This window comes from Babylonia areolata, chromosome 8 (assembly GCF_041734735.1).
Source record: "Babylonia areolata isolate BAREFJ2019XMU chromosome 8, ASM4173473v1, whole genome shotgun sequence".
NCBI lineage: Eukaryota > Metazoa > Mollusca > Gastropoda > Neogastropoda > Buccinidae > Babylonia > Babylonia areolata.
In genome coordinates this window covers 39,958,144-39,983,440 of record NC_134883.1, presented here as the reverse complement: position 1 = coordinate 39,983,440, position 25,297 = coordinate 39,958,144, and the positions used below count along the sequence as shown (strand labels likewise).

At 40.6% G+C, this 25,297-nt stretch overlaps 2 protein-coding genes across 2 annotated transcripts in view; one reads left to right on the top strand and one right to left on the bottom strand.

Annotated features, from left to right (window-relative positions):
• The window catches only part of LOC143285178 (uncharacterized protein C12orf56-like), a 43,199-nt gene extending 41,426 nt beyond the window's left edge, over positions 1–1,773 (bottom strand). The window contains exon 1 of the mRNA XM_076592411.1: positions 1,401–1,773. Coding sequence (XP_076448526.1) covers positions 1,401–1,646 — 246 coding nt within the window. The 5' untranslated portion in view covers positions 1,647–1,773. The remainder of the gene's footprint in view (positions 1–1,400) is intronic.
• Positions 1,774–8,232: 6,459 nt separating this feature from the next.
• Positions 8,233–25,297, top strand: part of LOC143285283 (lysine-specific demethylase 5A-like) — a 52,329-nt gene continuing 35,264 nt past the window's right edge. The window contains exons 1-13 of the mRNA XM_076592544.1: positions 8,233–8,518; positions 10,168–10,245; positions 11,685–11,744; positions 13,583–13,645; positions 14,643–14,822; positions 15,087–15,126; positions 15,662–15,783; positions 16,929–17,022; positions 19,750–19,853; positions 20,946–21,116; positions 21,931–22,050; positions 22,558–22,713; positions 23,230–23,322. Coding sequence (XP_076448659.1) covers positions 8,357–8,518; positions 10,168–10,245; positions 11,685–11,744; positions 13,583–13,645; positions 14,643–14,822; positions 15,087–15,126; positions 15,662–15,783; positions 16,929–17,022; positions 19,750–19,853; positions 20,946–21,116; positions 21,931–22,050; positions 22,558–22,713; positions 23,230–23,322 — 1,443 coding nt within the window. The 5' untranslated portion in view covers positions 8,233–8,356. The remainder of the gene's footprint in view (positions 8,519–10,167; positions 10,246–11,684; positions 11,745–13,582; positions 13,646–14,642; positions 14,823–15,086; positions 15,127–15,661; positions 15,784–16,928; positions 17,023–19,749; positions 19,854–20,945; positions 21,117–21,930; positions 22,051–22,557; positions 22,714–23,229; positions 23,323–25,297) is intronic.

Below are 25,297 nucleotides of genomic sequence, written 5' to 3'. Positions count from 1 at the left end.
AATGCATGCAGCTGAACTACAGATCCATTCCATGCAGAACTCTGATGGTCGGTGCCATAAATTAATTCTTTCTGAGTGCACTTGAGCAGGCTGACTGCTGGGTTTCTGCCACACAAGACATGCGTGCAGCTTGTGGTAATAGTTGTTAGTCATTTTCCTTTCTACAAGCTCTACTGTCTCTCTCAGCCTTTTCACACACACACACACACACACACACACACACACACACACACGTATATATATGTGTGTGCATGTGTGTGTGTGTGAATGTGTTTGTATATGTTTGTGTGTGTCTGTGTGTATCCGTGTGTGTCTTTGTGTGTGTGTGTGTGTGTGTGTGTGAAGTATAAAGAATTAAATCCACTTAGTGGAAATATTTCATTTCACACACACACACACACACACACACACACACACACACACACACACACACACACACACACAACCCATGCTGCAAACACACCTTATACAACACATACACACATGATAACAAATAAATGAGTGCATCAACATATATGCATGCATATCTTCAGGTTCTTGTGTGTATAAAAGAGCAATCCTAAACCTATAGAAATATAGTAAAATATACACACAGAGAAAAATAAATGTACAGGTTACACACACACACACACACACACACACACACACACAATCATGCACATGTACACAGATATGCACACACAAATGTATACAGTCACATGCACACACACATGCACACACACACACATGCACACACACATGCACACACACACACACTCTATCTCTCTGTCTCTCTCACAGTCACATGAATACACACACACACACAGTCACACACACACACACACACACACACACACACACACACACACACACACACACACACACACATGAACACACACATGTATACAAAATGTGCACATCATCATACACGTGCAAACACATTGCACATATATGCACTTATACATGTACACATTCACAAACTGTACACACATAATAAGTAACACACACACACTCCCTCTCTCTCTCTCTCTCTCACAACACTAAACAAGTGTGTGTGTGTGTGTGTGTGTGTGTGTGTGTGTGTGTGTGTGTGTATGTGTGTGTGTGTGTGTGTGTGTGTGTGTGTAGGTGTGCATGTGTGTTGTACACAAATACACATAGATACATATCACAGAGACACTCTGTGGATATATATGAGTATGTGTGTGGAAGCATGTGTGCATCAGTTGGCTGGTGAAAACTTCAGGCGTTCTGTAATCACACATAAGCACAGGCTTAATCAGACATACATATATATTCTATGCAGAACAGTAAAACACTGGCCAACTTCATCTCTTTCACAACATATACCTGTTGTGTCAAATCATTAATTTTAAAAATGAAAAAACAAACAAAATAAATCAATAAAAGTATTCACTTACCAGTTCCACATTGACAACATCACGAAAATGTACCACCCCCCGAATTGATTTCGGTGGGTTTTCTGTCAAGTAGACCCACTCATCACTGAAAATGACATACTTGAACGCTTTGTTTTCTTTCTCAGACACACAAACACAAGACTCGTAACCACGAATCCGATCGAAAGTTTCGCCCGTTAAAGAACGTTGCAGAAAACTTTCGAGTTTTGAGTTTTTCTTCACAATATCTTGGCTCCCCCGCGCCATTCATAATGTGTACGAAGCCGGAATAGTCCAGCCTGTGTCGGTCTGAAATATTGTGACTACTCTGTGCTTGCTAACCACCCATTCGCCTTGTGCTGCAGTACAGTAGTGTACGGCAGCATTGTGGAGATCTGTGTGCAACGGTCGATCGCTCACACGCTTTGTTGGTAGCTAGCCAGTCGACGCCGTTGGCCCGCAAACAGGCTGAAGCGCACTTGTCAGCGGGGGGTAAAAAAATCAATTATAGGGACAATCCATGTGAAGACATCGCCATTTCCGAATGGCGTGAGAGCGAGATCGTCAAGCCAAACAATGATTCGTTTTTACCATGACTTGTTTATATCATCTCAGATCCATTTATCGAATATCTCGAAACAGGGCGTTGATGTCACAATTTTTCCCCGAATCATCACAAATGGATCAATCAAAAACTGACAGTGTCCATTACACAGATGATTATTACTGATGTGAATAAAGAAAAAGAAACACCTCAGCACTAACAAACTGTTTTAGGCTTATTGGTACTTTCGTGGTTATTATGGCAATTGATTCAAACACGTGTTTACAAAAAATTAAGCTATTCGACGCATATTTTTCCCCATGTCTAACGGCTTCAAGTATAATAAACTACTTCAGCCTGGCGGGTTGAGGATAGATATGGGGGAGGGTGTAGGCGCACTCGCTTTGTCTGTCTGTCTGACTGTTTGTCTGTCATTTTACTGCAAAGCACAATGCTGCACACATAACATCATTATGTGACATCGTTCTAAACTATTGACTGAGGCCGAACTGATTTGGCTCATCATATCACTCATGTCATCCACTCCGTCATTTCAGCGCAAACAAAATGAATATTTCAGTCAGTTCCTTGATGTCTGTAGCTTACGTTCCAAAACAATTGTTTTGTTGTTGTTGTTTTTTCTTTTATAAGCATGCACTCAGAATATAAGTGCCGAGTGGTCTGAGCGTTAGCGATGGACTGACTTTCTCTGAGAACTATGCCTAAGTCTGACGAGTGAGGGTCCTCAGCCCGCGGCCATTCAGTCTAGAGTTAGCATCCCGGTTATGGCTCCTCAGTGCAGCCGGGGATGATGACTATGTAGATACTTCTGATCTTAATAATAATAATTATTATTATTATATTTATATGGCGCTGACTGAACGATCTTGAGCAGAGACAAAGCAAAGCGCTTTCGCACCTGTCATTCACACGCATACATAACTCTAAAACTGGGGGAGGGGGGGGGGGGAGAAAAAGACAAGGAAGAGGCAGGGAAGGGAGGCTATTTTGGGAAGAGGTGGGTTTTAAGGCCAGACTTGAAAAAGCTGAGTTAAGTGTGGAGACCTGACGAAGCGAAAGAGGGAGATCATTCCAGTTACAAGGTCCAGAGACAGAGAAAGAACGGCTGCCAACACTCGAGTGTTTGAATCGGGGTATGCGTAAACAGAGTGGATCCGAAGCCGATCGCAGTGAGCCGCGATGCGGCGAGATGGAGTGTAGAGGTGAAGGCAGCCATAGAGATAGGAAGGGGCAGATTTGTGAATACATTTATAACATAGAGTGCTGATCTTGTATTTCATTCTGTGTGGGACAGGGAGCCAGTGGAGATGTTGCAAAAGAGGAGTGATGTGCTCAGATCTTTTCTTTCTGAGGACGAGTCAGGCAGCAGAGTTTTCGGTATACGCTGAAGGGACTGAATAGATGAAGCAAGCAAACCAGTCAATAGTAGAGAGTTATAGTAGTCAAGGAGAGAAAGAATGAGAGAAACAACAGATGCACGTACCTGCTAGCCACGGTGCCTGAAAATATCTTGAAACAACTTTTGTGTGTACATTAGTGCAACTAAAGGAGAAGAATGAATGTCAAAGAACCCGGGTACTGATGTTAGCCGGTCCCGTACTACTGAGGATTATGGTAACAGCCGAAGAACATACAAAGCATGTACACTCCATAAAACGGAATATGGCTGCCCACATGGCGGGGTTTACTTTTTGAAAATGTCATGTACGTAAAACTGAGTCCACTCGTACTCTGAGGCACACGGGAGCTGTCGCCCACGAACGTAAGAAAAGCCGGAAGAAATGAGAAGAATGCAGTCAGGATTCAGCCGTCTGCTACTTTCCGCCACTGACCGAAGTGACATGCCAGACCTTGCTCTTTGAGCTGAACCGGACACTGACTCACAAAGAAGCCGAGGGGGGTGGGTAATGAATTCTTCTGTGCAGGATCCCCGGTGTGGAACAAGCATTTTTCCAGGCGACCCTCTAGACCTAACGCAAATTTTAATCGAAATTTCCGGGCCTAACCGGCGGTCGGAGGTTAGATGCAGGGTACCCTCACAATAAAGTTTGAGATCAACAAGGCTGTGTTGGTGACTACGCTGCGGCTCAGTCAGTACCGTGGGATGAGTTTCGAGACAAGACACTGAAGCTCATAAGCATTTGCGTCGGAGCTGGAGTCTGACACTGCTGCAGGTAATTGATCTTTTAAATATTTTACTGTGTCATGATGACAACATAATGTTAATCAGTTTTATCTTTGATGCAAACTGTCAATCTCTTTTAAGTTAAATTTTGTACTCTGTACAGTCATACTTAACAATAAAATCGTCTAGACATTCGGTTTCGTTGGATTTGAGTTTATGGTAGCGTGACAACAGATACTGTTAATTATATGGGGCATACTTATCATTATTATCATTATCGTGAGCATTTACGCCTACAAGTATTCTTGAAAATAAGCCCTAGGCGTTTACAGATATAACACATATGTAGCCTAAATATCCAAAAGGAAAAATTAGATACAAGATACCAAATATTATTTCAAATTATTCACCCCCCCCCCCCCCCCCACACACACACACACCCACACACACACCCACGATAGAAACTTTTATTATCATTATCATGAGCAATTACGCCTACAAGTAATCTTGAAAATAAGCCCAAGGCGTTTACAGATAGAACACATATGTAGCCTAAATATTCAAAAGGGAAAATTAAATACAAGATACCAAATATTATTTCAAATTATTCACACAAAAGTAACGATTGAAACAAAACATAAAAGTGAAGAGAATAAGTTATTTACTGATTAGAATGGCTGGAAATAAATGAGTTTCAAAGAGGTTTTGAAAGAAGGGCAAGAAACAGCATGGCAGACAGGAAACGGGAGTGCGTTCCATGAGGAAGAAACCCAGAAAGAGAAAGTACGTTTTCTATATGATCTGGTTCTGCAGGATGGGAATTTTAAGAGACGGTCATCACCTTATGGTCGGAGCTGGCGACATGGAAATGAGTAACGCAGAAGCTCAGAAAAGTAAAAAGGAGCCATGCCATTTACAAATTTGCAGCACATGAGAGAGAATTTGTAATCTATTCTTTTCTCAATAGGTAACCAGTGGAGGGAACGAAGGAGAGGGATGACATGAGCAGATTTGGGGGAACGGAACATAAGCCGTGCAGCATGGTTTTGGACTCTTTGATTTGTGGATAACAAATAGTTGGGGCATCCAGCGAGCACACAATTAAAGTAGTCAAGCCTAGATAGGACCAGGGAACAGACAATGGTTTTTGTTGTATCTTGAGAAAGTGCTGAACAGAGCTCATTCTGGGTATCTCAAGGTAACAGATTTGATACATCGAGGAAATCTGCCGTTCACAAGATAGAGTCTGGGCTAAGTAAACACCAAGGTTGCGAACAATTTCTGGAATTGGAACATTGCATCCATTTAACTGAACAGCTTGGGGAAACAGAATTTAGCAAACGTTCAGGAGCAAGAATAATCATTTGTTAAAATTTATGTTTTTCGTCACTAAGTTCAGCTGTGAGGTGATGATCTCAGAAAGATGAGAAATTGGACCAGACTTGTAAATTTGGTTATCATCCGAAAAAAACTGTCATGTGAATGAAAATGATTGGATACAATTTCTGAAACATGTTGCATATAAACTGAGTAGAAAAATAACTGGTCCCAGGACAGATCCTAGGGAAACACCAAATTCTGCTGAAGGGAGATCGAGGATCTTGAGTGCAGACGCCGTGTTCACAGTACCAGTCTGGTTCCGGATGGAGAGGTAAGAGCTGAACCAAGAGAGAGCTGTGCCAGACACACCAAAAGTACGGGAGAGTTGGTTTATGAAAATATGATCAATGGTATCAAAGGCTGCTGACAGATCAAGAAGAGTAAGAAGAGGAATGTCTGATTTTTGTCCAGGGCTGTGAGAAAAATAATTGACAATTTTCAGCAAGGCAGTTTCAGTGCTGTGAAAAAAGGCATGTTCCTTGTCTTTAATCAGTAGGTATAACACTGAGATGACTCGTATTACTATGATGTATTTCTCAGACGTCCTGTCTGAGAACTGATGTTTTCCTGGCATGATGTAGTCTGACCACTATTCTACAGACAACACAGGGTTTTCATTTGCTCAAGCAGCTAGGTTACTTTGTTTTTTATGCTAAAAAACAACAACAAAAAGACAAAAATGTTATCAGCCGAAATGTTGCATACTGTAAACTTAGTTGCTAGTCCGGCATCAAAAGAGAGAGAGAGAGAGAGAGAGAGAGAGAGAGAGAGAGAGAGAGAGAGAGAGAGAATAATAATAATAATAATGGTATTTATATAGCGCTGAATCTTGTGCAGAGACAAATCAAAGCGCTTTCGCACCAGTCATTCACACGCATGCATAACTCTAAAACTGTAGAAACTAAAGACAAGGAAGGGCAGGCAAGGGAGGCTATTTTGGGAAGAGGTGGGTTTTAAAGCCAGACTTGAAAGAGCTGAGAGTGGAGACTTGACGAAGCGAAAGAGGGAGTTCATTCCAATCGCAAGGTCCAAAGACAGAGAAAGAACGGCTGCCAACACTCGAGTGTTTGAATCTGGGTATGCGTAAACAGAGTGGATCCGAAGCCGATCGTAGTGAGCGAGATGGAGTGTAGAGGTGAAGGCAGCCACAGAGATAGGAAGGGGCAGTTTTGTGAATACATTTATAACATAGAGTGCTGATCTTGTACTTTATTCGGTGTGAGTGATGTGCTTAGATCTTTTCATTCTGGGGACGATTCGGGCAGCAGAGTTTTGTATGCGCTGAAGGGACTGAATGGATGAAGCAGGCAAACCAGACAATAGAGAGTTACAGTAGTCAAGGCGAGAGAGAATGAGAGAAACGACAAGCCTAGATGTTGCGTCAGTGGACAACGGATATTTCCGGACGGCACTGATGCGCCGCAGTTGACAGTAGCAGGACTGACATGTCTGACTGATAAATTTTTGCATGGAGAGTGTATTGTCAAGGAAACACCGAGGTTCCTGACTGACGTGGAACTGAAGAGGGATGGATGTACTGCCAAGTTTGATTGTGTCAATTGTGATGGAAGACAGTTTTTTTTCCTATGATCATTGCTTCAGAGAGAGAGAGAGAGAGAGAGAGAGAGAGAGAGAACCCACCCACAAACATAATACAATCCAGAAGAGTGTTTGTTGGCGTCGGTTAGAGACCAGTGTACCATGCCAGACACACATAGGTTCCGCGATCATCACATGACGTTACTGAGTTATGTGACTGCATCGCCACAGACACCTAGGGCGGCCGTTCACACAAACGATTTTCGCACGCACGTACATGAGCACACGGCCGTGGCACACACAAACACAGACAGACAGACAGACACACACATACACACAGACACACACAGCCGCCGGTCTCCCCCCACCCGGCCGCCAAACACCTGACACACCGTTTGTCTGTCTCTCAGTGTCCGTCAGTGTCTGCCCTTCTCGGCTCTCTCACGTGCGCGTATACACATGCATATACACGCTGCAAAGATTTACATAGTTTTGACACTAGAGCCGCTGCTACTGGAACAGTGCATTGATGATTTGCATTCATTCGCACGGTAATTTGATATTCATGAAAATATTATCCAGATCTGGGTACTCCTTAAATCAGTACTGAGAAAAATGATATTGTGCTTTGGGCTGTTATCAGCTTAGTCAGAGACTTAAGATAATAACATAAATGATAATGCATCAAGTTGGAAAGTTAACGACTTTAGTCACAATATAATCAAAATTGGTTCGGCGACGTTCAGATCCAGATCCAGACCCAGTTGACCAATCCGCTTAAAAACTTTTGGTGATGCTTGATCTTTTGGACTGGAGCCACGTTACCAAACATTGACGACATTTTACCAAAAATTTAACCAAAAAGCACAGTGCCTACCTTTGTTTTGATTTATCATCTTGGATTATTTATAGGATGAAATTCAAGTACATTATAACTCCGACCAATGTTGTATAACTTCAGAAGGATAAGCAAAAAAACGTTTAATCAAAGTTAATAAACAGAAAGTGGCCCATGTGTCACTGTTAGTTTTGACCTCTTCAACTTTGTTGATATTGTTCCGCATTTTGGTACATATATAGTAACAACACACAGGATGATTATGACACCTTGAAGAAACGTGTGTATGAAGATGATAAAAAAATCATAAGATTACAGAAAGAATTGTGAATAGTTATTTCACTTAACTATCTCCTCGATCGCGTCTAGGTACTACTTTCCAAGCGCTTTAACAATGGAAGGGTGTTGTGCGGCACTGTTGGAAGTGTGATTTTGGTGCTTGTGTTTGTTGCAGTTTTTGGTGATTTTTCAGTTATGGAAAATACTTTACTACTTATTCGAGTGACAGTTCTGTGACAGAAAGTATAACCATGGAAGTGGATATGACAGATCCGTACAGTAACTTTGTGCCACCTCCTTCTTGTCCTGTGTACACGCCTTCTGAGGAGGACTTCCAAGATCCGTTGGCGTTCATTGCAAAAATTAGACCTGAGGCCAGCAAAACTGGCATTTGCAAAATAAAACCACCATCGGTTTGTAAACTTACATTGCATTCTTCATGAGTGTGCAGTAGGTATATTTAGATAATGACGTTAAAGTGAACAAGCCGCAAAATATTAGAAAACTGCAAGCGTACGTGCAGTTTCTGGTGAGGGATATGGCGACGCTTTGTTTGGCATCCTTATTTTCCTCATATGGCAACACAAATTCCTGATTTTTGGACCCCGAATACAATAAAAACTATAAAGAAAAATACCATAGCAAATTCGCCACCTGTTTAACTGTAAAACAGGTTTATTTTTCTTCAGATATGTACTCGCCCATTACGAATAATCGCAACGAAATACTTGGGATAGGCTGTGAGCATGTTGGAGCTAGTGAGCTGAGTTGGGGCAGGTGTGTGTTGAGGCAGTGACGTAGCTGTTGAAGTGAGAAGCCATGATGTGAAGATACTTATGCAAAAATAAACAGACCACTAACTAGACAACAACTGCAACATGGGGACTGTATGATATTGCAGGGGACATTTTGTTATGGTCAGTTTTGTAAATTTTATGGTAAATACAGAACTGAATGACATATTGGCATTAAAAAAAGAACTGATCACAGAAACACCCTAGAAATTAACTCACATTGCAAGTGAGGCTTTCTTTATGACCTTTGAATGACACTCAGATCATATGTGACAGAGCATGTTTAATAAGAAAGAAATCATGTAAACTTAATTTTCTGTTTATCACAAAACCATAAAAAAAAACATTTGACAATGAACAGAGACTGTTAGATATTAAATATTACAGGACAAAAGTTATATTTCATTGGAAAGAAATATTGAGCAAAATATGGTAGTTATGGAGTGTGAAGACAAAAAATGGACATGAGACATACTGGAGACAAAATTGTGAAGATTATGATGCTTTGCAAAGATGCCATGGGGCATTGATTTTCCCCCCATGTTTTTGCTTTGCAAGCTTTGTCAATGTCAGTCAGTCTTTGTTTCATTGTTGTTTCCTTGTCAGTGTCAGTCTTTGTTTCATTGGTGTTTCCTTATATTTCTCCTCTTCCCCAAAGATTTTGGTCAGACCTTTCTAATTCAGGTATAGCAGTTACACTCACATCATAAGCTGAAGACCAAATAACTTATTTATAAACTAATAAAGAAAAAGTGATCCTCTCCAATTTTAACCCAGATATTGGGTTTTACTTTCAGTTGACTGTGTAGAGCTAAGAGAATATAGTTGAGGGAACTTAATGCATTTTGAGAAATGGGTGGGGCATCTTGTCTTTGTTCCTCGTGTTACTTTTGGTAAAGTGGATTTTCATTGCCTCCTGTTTCAAATAGTTGATCTTAAGTTAAAAACAAACAGAAAAAAAACAAAACAACAACAAAACAAAACCGAGGTAAGGTTAAAAGGTGCTTGTGCTATGTTTGTTTATACTATAAATAATAGTTTCTAATGGTACAGTATCAGAAATAGGAATGTCAATTTCTACATCAATACAACACTGTTAATCAACAGATGGCATGGATCCAATCTGGAGTTAAAGGATATATACTGATTGCAATCAAAGTCTTAAACCTAGTACTAGTAGTAGTGATTAGTACTTTTGAGTAGTAGTGATTAGTACTTTTGTGATGCAAAAAAACCCTCAGAAAATATGATGAAATTGATTTGTGTAGGATTGGCAACCACCGTTTGTGGCCCCAGTGGACTGTTTCAAATTTGTTCCTAGAATTCAGAGGCTCAATGAACTGGAGGTAAGTGCATTTGGGTTCAGTTTTTACTGGTGTTATATTGTTTTTACAAAGCAACACATTTTGGTTTTAGAATTGGTGTTGAAATCCTTGTAGGGAAAAGTGCAGAAGTGAAATGGGAGGCCTGTGACACTATACCTATGGTACATTTTCTCATGAATTTGATTGAGAAACTTGCCTCAGTTGATGTTGACAGTTGTGACAGACACAGTGACAGACTGAGAGCTTGGTTGGTTGTTGTGCTGATCATTATTTCAGGAAGAGAGATTAGAGAGGGTAGTCTGAGAGTGATGAATGGCTGAAAGGGTTCTGACTGCCCAGCACAGTTGCTGTGCACACTGTCCCTGGGTTTTGTCATGGCTGAAAGGGGCTTGTCAGCCATCTTGAATTTTGCACTCTTGTTTATGAATTTTCACTACTATCATACTGCAGACGTATTGATATCATGGCAAATGTACTGAAAATCACTGCAGATTAGTTTTGAATATTTTTTCTTAAATGTGTTTTATGTGGTGTCAGGGTCAAATCAATGTGAAAAAACAACAAACAAACAAACAACAGAAAATAACAAAAAAAACCCCCACACAGTCAGAAACAGAAACTACTCAAAGAGTTCTCTAGTCAGTCTTTTTTTCTTCTTCTTTTTTAAACTGATTTTGTTGTTATTACTAATAATAACCTTTGAACAACACAAAAGGAAATTTCAAAATAAACCTAAGTAAAACTACTAAACGAAAATGAAAAGCAACTGTCATGTTTCTTCAGTTGTTTTGGAACAAAAATAAAGTCAGTTCATAGCATTTTTTTCTGTGAGTTGTGCTTTGGTGTTACCAATCATCTTTATTCTTTGAGAAGAATATTTAGGGGTGTCAGATGGATTGGAAGTGGGCTAGGGAGGGTACAAGAAGGAGACCTTATTTTTAAGAAAATCTTGTCCTCGGTTCCAAACCTTATGTTGATCAGTACTTTTATTGTGAAAACCTTAATCATTTCCTTTCCATATGTTATATATTTTATGTTCAGAATGTTACAAAAAAAAAGAAAGAAAAAAAGTTGAGCAAAACAAAGAAAACCACCAGAATGATCACACACAGAGAAATATACAGACTGTCCATGTTGTCTTACACATGTATGCATGTAGATCACAAGAAAGTTAACCAGGCGATAGTTTTTAATATGTTCTTAACCCAATTCATGGGAAAACAGATATTTTCATTTTAAGTAATGGATGACTGGACCATAGTGAGTCCATCCTTTGTGTGCTTGTATGCTTTGGTTAATAATGTATTTGGGTATTGTTCATTTTTATCTATTACTGATTCTGTACAAACAACAACACACCTTAACAAACAAATCAAAATTATTCTTCAGTTCTTATTAATGAAGCTGCATAATGTATATTTTGTAACATAAGACATCTTCTTTTCTTTTTCTGTTTTAAGGCTGGTTCCAGGATTAAAATCAACTTTTTGGACAGACTCTACAAATTTTGGGAACTTCAGGTGAGGTGGTTTATTGATTTAGCTTATGATTTGTGGAATTTATTGTTAGATTGGGTATACACATAATTGCACTTGATAAAAAAGAAAGAAAAAAAGGTGTAAAATTAACTAAAGAGTTGTCACTACAACCTTATATTTAATTTATCAAAATTGATATTTATTATGTTTGTGTGTTTGCTGATATTGTATCATGACCATAAGTAATTCCTAATTCTATGATTCTTCTTGCTTTTGAGATGGACTTACCAGTTTCCAGTATTTTGTAGAGCCTGCAAGTATGAGTATCACTATTACTTGCATAAATATGTGGATGATTAGTTTTAAATTTTCAAAACTTTTGCACATTAATTGTATAATGTATTGCACAAGGTAGTTCTTGGCTGTATATAAATTGGATATTTTTTAAAATGATGTGATAAGTCCTGAGTGACAGATTAAATTTTGAGTATGGGCTGTGGCCTATTGAGGCAACATTACTTTTTCAGAACTTTGGCAGTTGAGCAAGGGGCACCACCTAGCTCAATTTTTGAAATATGCCAATTACTGCCCTTCTGTCATTCTCTACTTTGTTGGATTTTGCATTGTGCTTCGGATGTGGTTTTGAAGACGAACTGAAATAGTCTTGAGAGTTGCCCATAAAAGCTGGCATTGCGATGAAGTGAATACCTATGCTTTACTGGAACTAGTAGAAGCTTTGAATAAAGTTTTGAATGACTAAGATACTGAGATAGTAATGATGAACATTACATCTATACATGTTTGTATTCTTACTCAGTCTTAGGCCACTGGCTACTGCTCTCCTCTGAGAAGGGGCTAGAGGTCTTTGGCAAGTCGGAATGAAATGAAGAGGGAAGACTAGAGCAGAAGAGGGTACATGCATGTATCATGTATGGCAACATGAAGTAAAGCAAATTGATATATGAGAAGCTGTCTCAGAAGCCACAACTGAGAGGCAAGATAGCCAGGTGGTTGGAGTGTTAGGGGCCTGTCATGGGGGTCTGTGATTATTGATTATGAGGTCATTGCCTTGGATCCCAGTGACAGGCGCTACAGCAGAGCGGTTAAATTGTTAAAATTTCAGTCTGAGCATCCTGGGTTCAAATCCTGGTTATGGTGCCTGGTGTGCAAAGGGTGGAGATGTTTCTGAACTCCCATGTCAGCAGATGTGTAGACCTGCTTGTGACTGAACCCTCTCCATGTGTATATATAATGCATGCAGAAGATAGTTACACATATTAAAGATCCTGTAATTCATGTCAGCGTTTGGTGGGTTATGGAAACAATAAAATACCTGGCATGCCCCCCCCCCCCCCCCATCCCCTAAAAAAGGAGTGTGACTCATACATGGTGGAGGTAAAAACTGTTATACATGTAAAAACCCACTCGTGTACTAGTGAATGTGGGAGTTGTAGCTCCATGGGGAAGAAGAAGAAGAAAAAGAATTCTAGCACCAGTTCATAGTGAAGGGGCAGAAATTGTTCCCAAATTCAGGTTAGCATGTGTGCAGATCTGCTGGTGCCTTAGTTGCCCTTGGTAATTTTGCACCACCAGCAAACGAAGGCATTAATTGCACCTGTCCACAGAGGCAGAGTTAAGGATGATTGACAAAAAACTGAAGCAGCAAGCGACAGAAGGAAGGGTGTGTCTGAGAGAGAGGAAACGGTGCCATGTTGTCTTGAAGTTGTATAACAACCATTATCATTAATAGTTATAAAATGACTTCTGTGATCATGAGAAACTATAAAAATCACATATCATGCTTTGTTGCCTAGTGTGCATAAAGTTAAACACAGCCTCATCAGTGAAAGAGTTGAAATACTTGGTGATTGTTGTTGCAGGGAACCACCTTCAAAGTTCCCCATGTTTGTGGGAAGTTGCTTGACATGCAGGGATTGTATTCTGTAAGTTTTATTAAATAATACTTGGAAAGCGTGTCTGTGTGATTGATAACGGCAGCACTATGAGTGTTGAAATTTGTAAAGATGATCAGACTGAGAAAGGTGTTAATTTGTAAAGTATAGTAACATCAGTAGTTATGAAATTCATGAGTACATGTTTTACTTCGAAAAATCATAACTTCTGATCTCAATTCTGTACATGAATTTTTCTTGCATGCTTCAGTTATTAACTTGACTCTGAGTCTAAGCTAGCTATATTAAAATTATTCTGTGTATTAGGCTGTTACTTAAAATGAATAACTTTAAATGTTTCATTTACATCCATTAGCATTATTTATTTGTTGTTGGCTTTGGGAGATTTTGTTGTTTGATTGTGGGGTTTGGGAGATGGGATTGTTTGATGAAATTATGTCAGTGACAAAATAGCATATAATATATAATATATATATATATATATATATATATATGTATAATATAGGTATAATATACATATATCCATTTCAAAATAGCACTGAAAGTATTGTGGAAATACAGTGCTGAACAGCTGATCTTGTTACTTTTGCTGCTGGTATGCTATAGTATAATGTCCATGCACACACTGACAGTGACGCAGACTGCAGGTCAGAAACATCCCTGCTGCTCCCACCTTCCACATTAAAGTTGTCAGTTTATAGTTTATCTGTATCTCTCACTCTCTGTCTCTCTGCTAGCCCATCTAAGAGTAAGCCTGCATTTTAGATTTGTAAGAGGATAGAAATGTTGAGCAATTGATGTATTGGTTCCTTCTGATTTGAAGTACATGGTGTTGTGTACCTGGTGTCTGTGTTTTGTGTTTTTATTTCAACAGTTGTAATTTAGTCATTAGTCATTTTTTTAGTGTCTAAGTAACCATTGAGCCATACCACAGTGTGACTCCATTAAAAAAAAAAGAAAAAAAAGACGTTAACAGAGGCCTGTACATTGTTTTTCTGGAGTTGAGACCTGTTGTTTTGCTGTACAGTTTGTGGAAGAGGAGGGCGGCATGGAACACTGTACCAAGGAGCGGAAGTGGTCCAAGATTGCCAACAGGCTTGGGCTGACGTCTGGCAAGGCTCAGGGCAGTGCCATCAAGGCCCACTATGAGCGTCTGCTGCACCCCTTTTCTCTCTTCAAGAAGGGACAGACAGTTCTCAATGCAGATGTAAGTTACTGACATTACATATATTTGTTATCATGTGTACTTTTGTTAGCTTCTTTTTCTTTAATTTTACTGCATTATACGCAAATGTTGGGCTGTGGGATTGGTCCTTAACTCATAATTACTTTATTAAATGGTGCGTTTTAAAAAATGTTAGGGGGTGGGTGGCTGGGAGGGAATTTTTTTGTTTAGAATCTGCTGAACATCATTTTGGGGCATCTACTAGTGAATGTGCCTCAGATCCCATCATTTTATGTGTCTGAGCAGGTGTGGAGCATGTGCATGTGCTATGGCATTGGTTACATGGGCATGTGTGTGTGTGTGTGTGCGTGCATGTGAGTGAGTGACTTGAAGCATTCTGTAAATTGTCAGGGGTGTACTAGAATTTCAGGAAATGATTGTGTTTGGTTCAGTGTTGTTTAATGCTTTGTTGGAGTATTTGATATTTATTTAAGTTTCTGTGGCTCTAAGAGATTAATTTTAAGAAAATATTTGTGTGATGGATGACAGATGGAAGCTAGTAAGTAGTATTTTGAGATGCTCGAAGTGGGCAAGCCACCATGCAGTGAAGGATTAGTTCTTTATCTTTGAACTTACCAGATAAAAAGGAGAGAGGAGAGGTAGATAGGGATGAAGAGAAAGAGAGAGTAGTTTTGTCAGGTTTTGAGAGTATAAATTGCCCCCCCCCCCCCACCCCCCCCATCCCTGTATGTATACAAGCAAGTCTTTCAGCTTCATTCAACATTTCCATTTTATATGTCAAAACTTGGTATTAAGAAAGTGGCAGGGGAAGTGAAGAGTGCATTCACTGATTTTATATATATAAACTCCTTATTGTGCAGCAGCAGAGAAGCAGCAGCTGGCAGCCATTCAGAGTCCGGACGACAAGGATGACAAAGACTACAAACCCTACCCCTCCTTCAAGATGGAGAAGCAGCGCAAATCCAAGCGTCTGGACAAGGAGGTATGGCGACTCTTTTGAAAAGGGTTGTCTGGCTTCCCTGATATGTCCCTGCTTGGGTGGTTGGAGAGTGGGGTGGGGATGGGGAGGGAGTGTTGTTAACTTTGAGTTATTTGATAAGTTTTGTCACAGCAAAAAACACCACCACAACACAGACATGAACACAGACAGACGGACGGATCGACAGATCACACACACACACACATACAGACACACACACACAGACACACACACACACACACACACATTTTAAGTTTTGTCAAAACAAAAACAAACATGACACACAGACACAGATACATTCAGACACACACATGCGAGTGGATGGGGAGGAAGGGAGATAATTATTTCAGGGAGGATAGGACCTGTTTTGAAGGGGTAAATAATTGTTGATTTAAATCAGTTTAAAAAAAAATAAAGCCAATATCTCTGTCTTGTGTGTAATTAGTATGTTAATTTCTTCTAAACTTTGATATCTATTCATGATGCTACGTTTAACCCCATTCAGTCTCAGGGAGTTACCAGCCTCAGTGGGCTTCCCTGTTACATTTAGTAAAAACACAGAAAATATACAGAAATCAACCCCCCCCCCCTTTTTTTTTTACCCTCCAGATTGATGCATTTGGACACAGCCAGAAATGCAAGAGCAGTTAGTTCTCTTTACTTGTGCTTTATGCAGATGCAGGAACGTGAAAACTTATTTTGATGAAACAAATTTCAAAGCCAGAGAAAAGCTAGGCTGCAGGGCTGAATGAGTGAAAGAATAATTGGCAAAGTTTTCAATGAACCTTTGTTATTAAGAGAGACAAAATACTGCTGTTTTCTTCTAAGATCATCTGGCACTGAGAAGTGAAAAAAACAAGTGAATTTTTTCCTGTTAATAATTCTACATTTACCACAAAAATATCTTCAATTTTTTTTGTATGTTTGACTATGTACAGCTATATTATAGTATTTATACACCTTAAACTTGATTAATGTATGTCTTGTACACCTGTCTGTCTTGATTTTTAACTAGGTTTTGTCCATTTTTTTTTTCACCTTTAACAGTGAATATGTTTAGCTGCTTGCTTATAATAGGACTAATGTGTTACTGCAATTTTCGGCAGATCATGAGATAGAACATGAGAGTTGCATAAATTTCTGTTCAGGACCCTTCCATTGACTATAGTGCTAACAATGAACTACGGAAGTTGCAGTTTTTTGGTGCTGGTCCCAAAGCAGCGGTCCCTCCCAACCCAAAAGGTCAGTAACATGGATGACACTGGAGTATTTTTGTGTTAGCAGGTCTCAGAGTTGTCCAGAATAAAGCAGGCATTTAGAATGTAAAAACTATGTTGTGGAAAGCTTAGCGGTTCATGTAGTAATTATCCTGTATGCAGAGACAACCAGCCAGGCCTGATCTGTGAGTCTTGGTCCACAAGGAGCCATTTTTTAATATGTATATGTACCTGTGTGGGAATGTAATACAAGAACGAAAAGTCTTAGATTTTAGATTTTAAATTCATAATATTTTGTGGCATTTTTGTGTATTGATGCATATTCAGACCATTGCTTAACCCCTAGGCTGCCTATATGACGAGATAACTCGTCATGGAAAGCATGTACGCTTCACTGCCACAATGACGAGATAACTCGTCATCGAAATATTCTTACTATTCCCTACTTTGCATTCAGTTCGTTGACAAAAATGCTGGTAGCTTTAGCTTGGGGAATCTTTCTAGATTCTATTCATAGCTAGAAACACCATCTGCGTCATAAGGCAGTCCTTTATTTGAACGTTTTGGTTGGGTTACTGGCCGCAGTCTTTGCCTGGCTCCTCTCCTCGCTCGCTCAACAAAATGTCGGACTGACTCCGTGCTCAAGACATGCGATTGTGGCGAACTAAATCAACCAAGATCACTTTCTTTAGCTGATGCTCAGAAAGAATTGAAGCATAAATTCGAAGAAGACAGTGGTGAACATTTATAGGAAGATTTGATAGAAAATAAAGGGAGCAATCAAGAGAATGGCCAAGATACGACTATCAGTGAGTGATGCCGGCTGTTCAGCTCTAGCAGACGACAGAAGTCACCGAATTTTTAGCAGGCCATGGTGTGGGCTATTTTCTTGGCACTCAGCCAATGCGATCTGATGAGAACTGGATAAAGTGACCCTGTGAGGGGGGTGGAGACTGAGGGGGCGTGGCCTCACATCCATATTATCACTTGCAGAAGTCAGTGCATTATGTATCTATTTCTTTTTCAGTTTTTTTATATTGTGGTTGTTCTAGTATGATTTTGTGTGTGCAGATATCCATTTGTTCAGAAAATATGATATTTTTAGGCAAATTGCCTTACTAATGTTTGTAATGAACAAGTTGAAAATGTGACAAAGAACAAAACACTGATTTCAAAACAACAGCATGTCACTAAAAAATATATAAAATGGGAAAACAACATGTGTTTTGTATTCTTTATTCATTTCCCTTTCAGAAAATGTATACTTTTATGGGTCTTTCTCCAATAACAAAGAGCACAGAATTTTTTGAAAATTTATACCCGTTTTTTGTGAAAAAACACTGGCAAATAGATTTCACTTAAATCTTATTTTCCTGGCAGCGAAAGGGTTAAAGTCATGATGTTGATAACATACATAAACAATTCCTTCTTTTATTTTCAAGTTGAATATGTGTTGTGTAATAATTAATATGTGCCCACCACAGAACGAATGAAAATAAACCCCAGAAAATTAAGATGCATTGAATTGTAGTTCCACCAGAGAACATCATTCCACTGCTGTTGACTCACTTCAGCTTTACTCCGTAGTGCCTGTTTGATTCATCCAGATGCATAAGCAGGACACCAACTTCTAAGCCTTCTACTCATGACAGTCATAGCTCATTGGAAAACTAGAAAGTGTGAATATATACTCTGCATTGAATCAATCTACATTGTAGATCATGACAAACTCTTAGCCATAAGCATGAAAGTGAGGGTGAAAAGGTTGTAGATCATGACAAACTCTTAGCCATAAGCATGAAAGTGAGGGTGAAAAGGTTGTAGATCATGACAAACTATTAGCCATAAGCATGAAAGTGAGGGTGAAAAGGTTGTAGATCATGACAAACTCTTAGCCATAAGCATGAAAGTGAGGGTGAAAAGGTTGTAGATCATGACAAACTCTTAGCCATAAGCATGAAAGTGAGGGTGAAAAGGTTGTAGATCATGACAAACTCTTAGCCATAAGCATGAAAGTGAGGGTGAAAAGGTTGTAGATCATGACAAACTCTTAGCCATAAGCATGAAAGTGAGGGTGAAAAGGGTGGGAATGGGGTTCAAAACTGAGAACGTAGGTGCAGATAGAATTATTAAGCATGCTTTAGGATTCAAAGTGCAATTGCTGGTTTGGATCTTTTTCATTTGGAATGGTTTTTGTGAAGGTTACAAAGCGTTGATTTGGAGCATGTTATATGTCCATGCTGTCTTGATTATTTTGAAATAGTGATGTTTGAGGATTTGTTCAGACTGCTCAGATTTCAAAGTTTTGTTACATTATGATGTAAAGAATTTATGCAGGCTTGATAAGAATGTACAGACCTGATTATTTCTCATGACCAGAATGCAAAATATATCAGTTACATGCAGTAGATACTTTGTCAATCCTTCATTGGATTTTGATTGAAATAGCTCATGCTCGTTTTCTGAATGTAATGGGTGAATAGCTGAAGAAAAAGTACCCTTTTCTGTAGACTGATCATGATTGAGTATGAAGCATATTGAAATGCATAGATACATGATTCTGGAAGTTACATTGTTGAATTATTTATCAGGATCTTGAATTATTTATTTTTATGGGCAGTCCTCATGTGTCTGTGTGCTGTTGTCTGGACTTTTTTCTTTTTGTTTTTTTTTGTATGTTTTTTTTTTGTTCCTGTGGATATGATGAATATGATGGGTAGTGGCTGACTCCTGTGTGCCTGCTCATTTTCAGAGGAGGAGGGTGAGGCCCAGGGACTGCACCAAGCTGAGGATGAGGAGAAACATCTGACAAAAACCAGAATTAAAAAAGTGTCACCAGGCGTTTACTCCTCAGAGGTAAAGGGTGTGGGTTGCCAGATAACTGGCAGGGTTCGGACTTGGATTAATATTCATCCTCCCCGTTTCTGAATGTTTTATTTGGGACTGCTTTCTTCTTTTATTTATTTCTTCTTTTTTTTTTTCAAAAGTAGTATATTACAAGCTCTGTTGAAAGGGTTAAAGGTTTCTTTAGGACAAGTGAGTTCATCACAGGCAGGTTTATGAAGGCAGTTTGTTGTCCCAGACTGTCAAAGTTTGCCTGGAAGAAATTGACCTTGCTCTTGGCTGTTTAAAAATTTTTTTTTTTATGCCGACACTCAGAAATGTGGAGGTAAGCAGTGAAGCATGTTCATCTGAAATAATGTCCACAGTCAAAGACAGCTGTTACCCTTATTTTTCAGTTTCTTTGATGTTATACAAAATATGTGACTGACACAGTGTTGTGTGGCTATTGACGACAATGTAGAGAGTAGCCTGGTGATCTGTTAACAACCTTGTCACAGTCATTGTCACTAGAGTTGTTGATAGTATTTGAAAGAGTAGCATAATGATCTTTTGTACTCATGCCTGTTGTGATCAGTGCTACTGATGTTAGCTATGTTGTGAAGCATAGAGTAATGATATTGATAAAGGCTTGTTGCTGATCGGTATTGCTGTAGATGTTAACATTAAAACATACTGGTGAAGCATAAAGTGGAGTGATGGCCACTGGTAATGCTCCTGACTAGGAAGTAAATTTGTACTGGTTTGATTGCTGTATAGGGAGGGACTAGTGTTTGATCTCCAACCCTCCACTAGATTTGGGGTGGTGGTTTGGGTGCTGGTTAAACAGATAGGATGAGGAAACTGTGGCCCCATATCCAGCATGCACTTAGCTTGCTGAATAACCCATTGGGACAAAAGGGGTTTTCCCTGGCAAAACTCTATAGAAAAAATCATTTTTATTGTAAAACTGCGCTTGCAGACCGAAAGAAAGAGATGTGATGCATACCCAGGTATCGCACACATAAATCTGTTGTGACAAAAAGGACAACACAACACAACACAACACAACACAACACAAAACAATGACACTGTAATGCAGTCTTGTGGTTGTCATTTGTTGTACAGATGCTGACGCAGGTGGACAAGTACCACTGTGGGGTGTGTACACGGGGGGACGGGGAAGAGTTCATGCTGCTGTGTGACGGTTGTGACGATGCATTCCACACCTACTGTTTGATTCCCCCTCTACCTGACATACCCAAAGGGGACTGGAGGTGCCCCTCCTGTGTGAAGCAGGTAATTCAGTGGAGAGAAAGAAGGCAGGAGAGCTTTGAGGTGTTTGAAAGCTCCATATAAATTTCCTGTTGTTACTGTTATCATTACTGTTAATGCACATGTCTTGTCATGCCATTGGCACTTGTCTGTTTCCCCATCAGGTTCAGATGGCTCCTTTGTCACAACGGTCAGACATGCTGGCATCTGTTTTATTGGGAAGATGAGCTGGGCTTAGGAAATTTGTTGCTTTTTGAGCCAGTGTAAGTTGCAGTGTCCTTTATGCTTGTCAGATCATAACATAGTTGACAGTAGAAAGCATTGCAAAAACAAAGGAACAAAAATCGACAACAGAAATTGATTTGAAATGCCCCAAACCACACCAAAATATCGAAAGATGTGGTAATTTTCAGGTTTCTGAAGTCTTCTTCTCTGAGTGTCCATGCTATCAAGGCCTGATCCACTGGATTTATGGGAATGTTGGGCATCTGCTCTCCTTTTTTTGTGCCAGCAGTGCCTGTGGTGTAGTGTATATGGATCAGTGCTCACACTTAGAAACCTTGAAATGGAAACTGAAACTCATGCTAGGAAGATGACGACAATAATGATGATTTGAAAATGAATTCCTCAAAAACGGTGTCTTTCTCTATGCATGTATTTGATTTCAAAACTTGATCATGATTGGTCTGATGAGCCTGTGTAATGTGAACTGGCTGCTGCTTTAGTCCTTTAACTTGGTCATTTGGTGGTTTGGCTAACATTTGTGACATGTTTTAGTTTTTATGGAATAACGTAATCATGATTTTGACTTGATTGTTGTCCTTTCCTTGTGTTGCAGGCTTGCAGTAAACCATTGGAGATGTATGGCTTTGCCCAGAGCAAGAATGAATACACCTTGAGGAGTTTTGGGGAAATGGCAGACCATTTTAAAAGCACCTACTTCAACAGGCCTGTTCATGTGAGTTCAGGCAGATTAGCTGTACTTCTTAAAAGTAGACTTAATTCAATCAAAGATATTTGTGGCAAAGATGCTGCATATAGGAAATGTTATCTTCTTGGGCTTTTTGTTTGTGTTATGATGAAAATGATGATAATACATGATAATACATATGATAATAATGATATTTCATATGTCGCACAATTCTATAAGAAATGTCCCAGCTCAGTGCACATTGTAAGTTACTTTATATGATTTGGCACGTGTGAGCGCTTGTATGTACTTGTGTGTGTGTGTGTGTGTGTGAGAGAGTGAGTGTCCGTGTGTGTGTGTGTTGAATGCAGTACTTGCAGCATAATTTTTAGTAACCTGAACAAATGTTCGCCAGTAAGGAGATGGTACAGCCTTGACTGTTGACACAGTAAAGGTGTTTAGGAGTGAGGTGGCTTTATGGACTGCTAGAAGCTGCGTAGCAGCTGGCTGCAGAGAAGCCAGAGGATGGATGGCTGTGTTGTGTGGTGTGTTCAGCTTGTGACCCCGGCCATGGTGGAGAAGGAGTTTTGGCGGCTGGTGAGCAGTCTGGAGGAGGATGTTTGTGTGCTGTATGGCGCTGACATCCACGCCAAGGATGTGGGCAGTGGCTTCCCTACCAAAGACACTGCTAACATGCTGCCTGAAGATGAAGTGAGTACAAGTTTAACAAGTCGGTTCACCCCACAGCCAACCTCTGTCACAGTTAGAGGGTGGCTCTGTGTGTGTGTGATCTCGACAAAACTTCTCTTTTTTTTTAATGGCACTGGCATTCCTTTTAGAGGTCTGTCAGACATAAGCATAATTATGTGAAGGGGTTCCATCTGGTGATAGTGAATTGCATCATTAAAAGAAAATTTTGGAAAGAATACATATCTTTTGGGGTTCACAAAATCACGTAACATGTATCATTTATTATTCTCTGAATTGCACAGAAAAAAGTAATAAAACCTTGTTATACGACTGACTTCAGAGCAGTTTAGAAAAAGTTAGTAGTTTACATTTGTGTGTGTTTGCTTGGTCATGTACGATGCATTGATGGATGTCTGCTCCTGTCATTTCACTCTAGGTTGTTCAGGATTTGTGTGTGTGTGTGTGTGTTCGATAACTTTTGGGCTCATTAACTGATTAAATGCTGTTGAAAATTTCCAGCGGTTGCGTTCGTTACAGGAATATATCAACTCGGGTTGGAACCTGAACAACCTGCCAGTGCTGAAACAGAGCGTGCTGTGTCACATCAATGGTGACATCTCTGGAATGAAGGTCAGTTTGCTGTCAGTCCCTGGTCCCTGTCCTCACGTTACCCATGTCCCCCGTGGTTTCCAAAAAATTGCACCTGACTGCCCTGGGTTCTGTAAATCCCTCCCCACAAAATATTAGACGTTGCTCTTCTGTTGCATCTACTGTTACATCTTTCAAAACTAATCTTCAAACATATAAGTTCAAACAATTCTTAATCTATAGATATCTCTCCCCCAGGCTGACTTTATGCATGTACATGTGTCAGTGTCTGTGTGTGTGCATGTGTGTGTGGAGGAGGGGGGTGATAAGTTGAGGGATGAAGATGAGATAGGAGAGGTGTGTGTGTGTTGTGAATGAATTTACTGTTGTTTGATAGTATTTTTAGGGATTTTTAGAAATATTTTGTTTAGTTACACATACTTAACTGTGACCCAACTAGTGCAGACGCCGGCAGGGGTCTGACATTCCTGTGCCTACTATCTGCCTATGCGGAGAAAGCGAAAGCATCTACGACCGATAACCTCCTGGAAGTAGGTAACCTCCCCTTTGTCCCGCTAACTAGCGCCCTCTTTTTCCGGCAGCCATCATGACTCCTGTTCCTGTGCTCTTCATACGGCTAAGTTTTTTTTCGTATTTTCTGCCTGTCGATTCTCTGGCGTTCTTGTTTTTTGTCAAATTATGTCTCCAACCAGGTCACATAATTATGTAGCTCGATTGGGCAGTTGTGCTAAAATTAAGGCGTGATCGCAATCGATGCGCTGACACTCTGGGCCCTCTACTCCTGGACCTCTCAACAACGCCAGCCTGCCGCCTCCTCCACTTCCTCCGCTCCCTCCAGTCCACTCCAGACCTCCACCACCTCCTACACCTATGGTGACTTCTTGAGGTTTGTTGCCACACACTCAGGTCAGTGTTGCCTTTTATGTCATTTTTATCGATCCGTGAACGCACTCGACGCGATCCGCGTTTTCTCGGCCCTGCCAGTCGGCAGTGGACGAGTCGACCTCCTCTGTCTCTTTACCCATACCCACAGTTGCACCAGTGGAATGTGCCACAATCCCTTTGGGGAAACAACAACAACAACAACAACAAAAAAAGCAGCTTGTTTTGGATCCGCACGTTAGACTGGGCCCTATGTGCGATGCATCCGTGGTGGCGGCCGTGACATCGGATCACACAATCCCCCACGCGGCATGCCTCAACCGTCTCGGATCCAGTGGCGACCGAGGCGTGTAGGGATGCCCTCCCCTGGTGTAGGGAGGAATGTGGACCACTAAGGGACACGCTTGCCATACGCTTGCACCCCCCTCCTTGTCCGGAGCTTCGGGACCCTTGCTGGTGACCACCGCAGTTATTTCCCTTGCACCGGCACTGCTCCTCGCTTACAGTGCGGGTGCGTGCACGGTCCCACCAAGCTATGCGGTGATGACCCCATCTGCCACACCGCCGATTGCTGCTGTTTCCCATCCACTAATGGCGTCTCAGCAAGCTGCTCAGCCAAACAATCAGCAACTCATCGCTAACTTGCTGCAGCAATTATGCACCACTCTGCTTCCCTGTGCCACACCTTGCGCCTGCACTGCCCCTCGCCCACAGAACAGGTACATGCACGCTCCATTTGAACTTCGGCAGTGCTGGATTCTTCTGCCCCATTGCCTAACTCTGCTGTTACCCAGACTAATATTGGCACTTCCACGTTGGAGTGCCTCTTAATAACTCGATCCTGCCTCTCGGCAGTGCTTGGGCCGATCTTGTCTATCCCTTTATCCGTCAACACACAACAGCTGAACGTCGGTCCTCTCTCAGGAGCTCTTCACGAGGTTGGACCGCCGTTCAGCTACAGGGGGATGCACATCCCATGGCAAGCTGACTGACTTGTCACCCCCTTGTCCACTACACCCATAACACTGGATTACGGCGCCGTCATGCCACATGCCCCGACCGTCTCGTGTCTGATGGCGACCGATTCGGGTTGGGATGCTCACGGCACTAAGGG